Below are 7,467 nucleotides of genomic sequence, written 5' to 3'. Positions count from 1 at the left end.
TAGTAATTGGTTATTCATAGAGCGAGGCCGTTTCTAATTTACCTATAAAACGAAAAAAATAATAAATGTAATTTTATTAAACAAAAAATAAGAAAAAGCAATCATGGATTGGGCGATATTACGCGATTTCGAAAATCCCAAACGAATTCGATATATTCAAATACGATAGATATTCTCATGAACGAGACAATAGAGTTGGTAATTACTTTTCCGAAGTTTTTTTTTAGATATACCAAAAATAGTTGACCTAGGAAATGCATTTTGATTACAGTTCTATCACACCAACAGATTAAATATAGTCCAAAGATACAATCCGTCAGATTCAAACGAATACGAGCAAAATTTGCGAATAATCTGCTATCTAAACCGATTAATTCTTTCACCGACGATTCAAGAGTATATGTCGGACGAGTTTTTGTCTTTTTTTTTTTTTTTCTTTTTTTAATTGGAACGTTTAAATATTTCGAGAATGCATTTTTTGAAAGAACGTTTGAAACGTTTGAAATTTGTTTGGTCTTAGGAAGTGAACATAACGACGTTGTATCTTTACAATTCAGTGAACGTTCTTCTTCGATTTTGTCAACTTTATTTTCTTCAAAGAAAACGTATAATTTTTCGAACTATCATTTCATCATATTTTTTTCTATATTTTCAAAAAGATTATTCTCCGCGTCAGTCATACATTATTTCGGGATACGTTAATCGACGACCAGAATAAGAGGATTCCATAATTGCACGTTGAATCGATGAAATATGAAAAATATCGACGATAAAGAAAAAAAAAAAAAAAAAAATAAGAGAATAAAAAAAGGAAAAGAAACAAAAACATAGAAAAATGAGAAAGAAATGATATCGCGTATCGAGGATGATTAACGACTTAGTTCTGGAAAGCGAGAATCGACCAAATATATATACATATATATATACGATAACGATTACAAAGAAAGCAGAAACGAAAAAAGAAAAGGGTTCAAAGCGGTCACGAATAGCGACGAGATAAAACCCACCAATCGTCCAGCTACGATACCCTCGATTATCTTCCGGCTACTACGAGTCGTTTCGTATCTCTCTGACCGTCGTCGGTTGTAGTCCCATGATTCCACAAGGCGGAAGCCGTCCATTAACGCGAGGCAATGATGATGATGCCAGAACGACGGCGGACACCCAGGTCACCGACAACGCAGAAGCCAACGGAACCGATACCGAACGACAACTTATTATATTGAAGTGTCAGGCATACTCGTTCCCTCGTTAACGTCCATTGTAATTACTTCTTTCTATAAAGGGATATACGGAAGGGTGAGAGAGGGAGGGAGGGAGGGAGAGAGAGAGAGAGAGAGAGAGAGAAGCGAGATAAAGTAAAAAGAAGTAGGAGGAAGCGGGAGGAAACAGAAGGAAAGATCAAAGGAAAGGAACGGAGAAACTTTCAGAATCGAAAAGTTACCTTCTAGTTCCAAGTGTCGATTAAAGGGAGAGCCGAAGGACATCGGAGGAAGGAGGTGGACACGAAACTCCAAACGAGACTTTGGCTGTCTCTATTAAATTCGAATTAATTCGTAAAGAAGAACCTCGATCGATATCTCCGAAAAGGCTAACAACGTCGGTCCGTTGCGAACAAGGCTTTCGTTGTATCCACGTTGCAGCTGTTTGTGGCTTCTCAGAGAAACTTACAGTTGAAGTTTAAACGAAGTTTTCGTATTATGACTCACGCATATCTTTGCGAGGATGCGAATCTTCTGTGAAAGATGATCTTTCCTTAATAGGAAGCGGAAACAACAATTTCGTTTGGCTTCTCTTTTCTATCGGTTTGAATTTGTTCCTTTGGCTTCGAAATTAACTGGAAAAGAAGGATTCAAGGAAAGTCGTGTTACGCTTCGATTTTAAACGACGAATAGATCTTTGAATTTCCCAGTGAATTACCCAGTGAATCATTCTGCGACAAATAAATTTGATTCTTAATAGAAAATTGATTCGGCGTTCGATTTGTTTGCGATTACTTTCCAGTGGTGTGTCATTACGTAATATAGATGTGTGTGCGTGTACATGCGATACGTAACGTCGACGAAATTAATCTTTCGCTCGTTGTCAAAGGAATCGAGTAATTCGCACAGTGTGACATCCAAAACTATGTCTGTCAATGACTTGACTTGATCTTGCGCTTCTATCTATATTTCCGCGTGGAAATATTTTAACGATCGAAAGATATTCTTGCATTTCCCATGGATCGGTATGTAACCTCCGATTTTCGATATCGATTCTAAAAAGCTATCGCTCTCCCTTTCTTCCTTTCTCGAGCACGAACACGTTTCGATCCGATGATACTTCGGTCCTACGATAGCTTTTATGCGCTTAATGAACTCACTTCTGCAGTTTCGAGAAAACTACTCGTTTTACAGCAAAGTAAGACCGAAAATAGCCTTTTCTCTCGTTCCGTTTTACAAACGAATTCAAACAATAATTTTTTGAATGGAAAAACTTCTTAGGTGTTCTCTACACATTATCGCACATTCGCGAAAGAAAATGCTGGCAAGATGAACGTTCTGTTTTTTCTTTTGTTGCAGTCTCGGTGTACCGGTACACCGTAGAGGAGCGAACAATGGGTATGAGAAGAACGGAAGCTAAGTAGCTGCCTGTAGGTACGGGAACAGAGCGAGAACGCAACGAGAAAAGAGAAATATAAGAAACAGAGGGTCGCGATAGAGAGGAGAGACGGGCGAAGAAAAAGGAGGAAAGAAGGAAGGGAAGGAAAGAAAAGAGCAAGGGGAGCAAGGGGAGGAAGAAGGAATAAATTAGCGAAGAAAGCAAATGTACATCGAAAATATGAGGACGACGAGTAGAACTTTCAGAGCTACGTGGAGGCTAACGTGGTTCATCTGCCTTCTGGCTAGCAGTTTGGCGCAAACGTTACCGATGTGTCCAGATCAACGCGAGATCTTACCCTGTTCCTGCACCATGAAAAAGGCTGGCTTGGATATCGTCTGTGAACAGACCGAATTATCGCATATCTCCAAAGCCATGAATGCTCTCAAGGGGAAGCCAAATACTGTCATTTTCTATTTGAGGCTCAGGCACAATAATTTGCCGAAGCTCCAAGGTTACATGTTTCTTGGACTGGATATACGTCATCTTACTATTCATAATAGTACTCTGGCTGCGGTTGAGGAATCCTCCTTGAACTCGATCGGTAAGTCAGTCGGATCAATCGAGTACGATTCAAATTTCTTGTCTCGAGAAAAGGGTACCGTATCGTTGCTTTCTCCTAAATGAAAATTATCTCCCTCGATTCGGTCTCACTCGATCGTATTTCGAATTGGATTAGAGGTTGCAACGGAAATATCTACTAATGACGATTGAAGGACGAAACGATGATTCAAAGATGATATTTTTGAACTTTATAAATCCCATTGAGTGTTAATATTTCTAATCGTTGTTTCAGGAAACAAATTGACACAGTTGGACTTTTCGCAGAATTATTTAGCAACCGTACCGTCGAACGCGTTAAGAAATCTTCATCATCTGCTTATTTTGAATCTCAATCACAATAAGATCAACAGCCTTCATGCCAAAGCTTTCGAAGGCCTCGACACGCTTGAAATTCTTACTCTCTATGAAAATGAGATATCCTCGATAGAAGCGGACGCATTCAAGGGACTCGACAAGTACGACATTTTGATTTAATTCTCACTATTTTATCCCGATACGACAGGTCACCTTTTTAATCCTAATGCAAATCATGTCAACAGTCGAAAATTAAAACGTCTCAATTTGGGAGGAAACGAATTAACGAGCATACCAACGTCTGCTCTCTCCACGTTGGATATGTTGAAGAAACTGGAGATGCAAGAGAATAGAATACAATCTATCAAGGAAGGAGATTTTGAAGGTAAGCTAATGGATCTCATCCGTATACAAGGATGAAATAAAAAAGCAGACGTCTATACTAATCTAGATAAAATTAAAACTACAAATTCAACTACTACTTTCCAATAGAGTCCTCTTCCATTTCCTTTAACAAATATAACACGGTGAAATATAACGATCGCTTACTCGCTTAATGAAATGATAAGAAAACGTCATAAATCCTTAAAATACCAACCACTTTTTTTGTCTGATGCTAAAGATATCAATGTTACTTAGAAAAAAAAAAAAAAAAAAACAACGATTTAATCGATACTGCTTCTAAGAGATAATTATCATCGCGCTTTTTAATTCGAATTTTGCACAGGATTGAAAAGTTTGGATTCGTTAGGACTAGCGCACAATCGCATTCGCACTGTACCGGCTCGTGCATTTTTCCATTTGGCGCAATTAAATTCTTTGGAGCTCGACGGAAATGAAATCATTCATGTCGATCCAGACGCATTTATCGGCCTTGAAGGTGAGTGCAATCGAATTGCTTCTAATCTATTCCTTGGAAGATAAACTTACTTTTTCGCTTCGACAGATCTTAAACGGTTTCGTAAGAACGTTCAATTTTCTTTAATGTTTGAAACAGGACACGGTCTCTCCATTCTCGCGAAGAGTTACATAATTTTTTTCTGAAAGAAATTTATACTTGCAACGCTACGCCTGAATACAGCGGTAATACGGCAAAGTGCATCTCACAAGCGTGAGTTTATGTATGTGGTACATGTATCACTTGTATAAATCACACAACGCTGGCTACAACGCAAGTGTGTATACCCAGCTATGATGCATTGCGTGCGAGATCTTTTCACCCTCGCGTGGATATATCAAAACGTTTAATTACAATCATTATACAATCCTGTATGTTACGTATAAAACATGAGAGTTCAATTACCTTAGCGACACTGATCGTATCAAAATTTAATTTACTTATATTTATGTATTATATCGCTTTGGAAAACTAATGATTTGTTTAAATTATACCGAACGAGAACAAAAATGTCATCGTACTACTTTCTTCCTCTTTTAGAGAATCTACAGTATTTACGATTAGGAGATAACAATCTACATGCGGTACCAAGTGATGCGCTGAGACGACTCCATCGTTTGCGCCATCTGGATCTAAGGGCCAACAATATAACCGTGCTTCCGGAGGACGCTTTCACCGGTTACGGAGACTCGATATCTTTCCTCAACCTTCAAAAAAATTTGTAATAACCATTTTGATTTTTCTTTGATTCCTATCTGTCGACGGATCGACAAATTTCGTATCGACGTCAACGTCAGAATTTTCGACGTTTCAGAATCAAGGTACTACCACCTTTGGTCTTTGAAAATCTCAATTCCTTGGAAACGCTCAGCTTGCAGAACAATAAACTTGCCCACATACCGGAGGAAGTGACAGAAACGATCGTCGATACATTGCGACATATCGACATAACGGGTAATAAACTGATAAAAACTCGATAGATAATTCTAATCGTAAACTTAGAAAATTCCATTGAGGTCGCAGTATGATATCGAGACCTCTTTGATACGACTCTTTTTGAAAAATATTAAATTACAAAAGAAATTATTTTTATCATAGAAATTCGCGTACGTGACTCGCAAACGCACATGTGTGTGCGAACGAGTACTATGAATTGACCTTATCTCTTTTATTATTTTACATAGATAATCCATTGATCTGCGATTGTGAGCTACGTTGGTATCCAATTTGGCTTCAAAATCTTCGCGACGAAGACGGCGAGATTATGTTGAAGAAGCGTACGGTTTGTATGATGACGTCCGAGCATCGAGAATACTCTGTGCAAAATATACCGTTAGAAAAAATGGGTTGCGTCAAGAGCATAGAGAGAATGTCGTCGAACGGAATTTCCGTTTACCGAGGCGTCTGTTTCGCTTACTTCTTCGCATTTGTTTTTATCGGCTTGTAAACGTTTCATCTTTGTCGTCGTCTCCATTCTTGTCATCATTATAATATTTTCTTTCTTATTTCGTTGCTCATTTTTTTTTCTCTTCCTCGCGAGAAAACGTCCTTGTCACGAGAAAAAAACGCGATCTCAACGAGAATTTTTTCAAATTGTGTTAGCAACGCTTTCCTTAATTTACCTAACGTGCTAAGTATTCGTTGATTTTTAATGATAAATTGAGATCTCGTTCCAATCGGACAGAGACATCGAATACGTTCTATGAAGGATAGTAATATTTGACGAAGCAAATGAAACTCGAGACACTGCTAAAACGTTTCTCGTTTTCTAATAGTAGTTATACTTTCGAACCGAGTATTCGTAAGTAACTGCGACAATCGATAGTTCTACGACGACTAGAATATTTCACTTAGTAGGTTAGCTCTTCTGAGTACGTTTCTACGTTGCGGTACTTGCAAAAAAATAAAGTTTCGTTCACAGAAGACAGAGACTAAGAAGAGAGAGAGAGAGAGAGAGAGAGGCGTGAATTAGAATACGAATGGTTCAATAATCTTATCGTCGTAGTGTTCTTCATTTAATCGAGATAAATGATCGAAGAATCGTCTCATAATTGATGTATTCACAAGAAAAGAAGAAGAAAAGAATTACGACAAAACAGAAAAGAAAAATTCCGTCGATCTCACGGAAGCATGTCTCGTTTTCTACGGGCACGTGAACTTTCACCACCAAAACGTTACATATCAATATCGTTGCCAAGCATTTTGCGAATATTCGTTAAGATCGCACAAGCGAGAGGAGATTAATGTAATTGCTAAAGAAAAAAAAAAAATAAAAAAGAAAGGTCCCTCTAAGAAAAATAAAATAAAGAGAATATAATTAATTAATTAATAATACTAATACTAATAACAATTAATAATAATAATAATAATAATAATAATAATAACAATATTAATAATAGTAATAATAATAATAATAATAATATCAACAACAACAAGAACAACAACAACAGCATCAACAACAACAACAACAACAACAACAACAACAATAATAATAATAATAATAATAATAATATAATAGTCCTTTCACATAAACATATCAACGCATTTCTGATGGGACAACCGATTCGTCGATTGTCTCAAACATACTTGCGACGTTTCAATTATTCGTACGCCATGAACTCTTTTTCACATTGATTAAAGAGATAGTTCCAATGCGAATACCGACGAAATCAATTTTTTATGAGAACGAATTCCTTTATAATTAATTCAGCAATACGAAATTGTTGGAGTATAGACGGCGATATTATAATTAAATTATATTGAATTCTCTCAAGTCGAACCGCGCAAAGAACGGGCTATTACAAAGAGTAACAATATCTTCAGTCGATTCAGATCGTTAATTCTCTCGGCTATCTCGTGTAAAGGTCCATGTAGCCTTTGAAATGACATAACAACTGTTGATGACTCCTAATACACCGTACAGGAAACCGACACTTGTCAAAGTCGGTAGAGTACAAACGCAGTTATTCAGAGATCTCGTTACTTCTCTTTCGTGACTTCATAAATCTAAATGCAGATACTGATGTGCACGCTAAAATTATTATTATTACCAATAACCATTATACCTACGT

At 37.2% G+C, this 7,467-nt stretch overlaps 1 protein-coding gene across 1 annotated transcript; it reads left to right on the top strand.

Moving 5' to 3' along the window:
• The first annotated feature begins 2,778 nt into the window (after positions 1 to 2,778).
• Positions 2,779 to 6,688, top strand: LOC122627993 (chondroadherin-like protein). The gene is made up of 7 exons (XM_043809744.1): positions 2,779 to 3,184; positions 3,437 to 3,659; positions 3,744 to 3,883; positions 4,226 to 4,378; positions 4,937 to 5,117; positions 5,211 to 5,350; positions 5,581 to 6,688. The coding sequence occupies exons 1-7, from the start codon at positions 2,806 to 2,808 to the stop codon at positions 5,841 to 5,843; spliced, it is 1,479 nt and encodes a 492-aa protein (XP_043665679.1). The 5' UTR covers positions 2,779 to 2,805; the 3' UTR covers positions 5,844 to 6,688.
• Positions 6,689 to 7,467: the final 779 nt, after the last annotated feature.

The sequence above is a fragment of the Vespula pensylvanica genome, chromosome 3 (assembly GCF_014466175.1).
Source record: "Vespula pensylvanica isolate Volc-1 chromosome 3, ASM1446617v1, whole genome shotgun sequence".
NCBI lineage: Eukaryota > Metazoa > Arthropoda > Insecta > Hymenoptera > Vespidae > Vespula > Vespula pensylvanica.
This window is presented reverse-complemented; position numbering and strand designations above follow the sequence as displayed.

Excerpts from the sequence above, each read along its gene's own strand:
- LOC122627993 (XM_043809744.1), top strand. The coding sequence starts at position 2,806 with ATGTACATCGAAAATATGAGGACGACGAGTAGAACTTTCAGAGCTACG. Across the intron at positions 3,185-3,436 it reads ATCCTCCTTGAACTCGATCG|GAAACAAATTGACACAGTTG; the intron begins GTAAGTCAGTCG and ends TCGTTGTTTCAG. Across the intron at positions 5,118-5,210 it reads CTCAACCTTCAAAAAAATTT|AATCAAGGTACTACCACCTT; the intron begins GTAATAACCATT and ends TCGACGTTTCAG.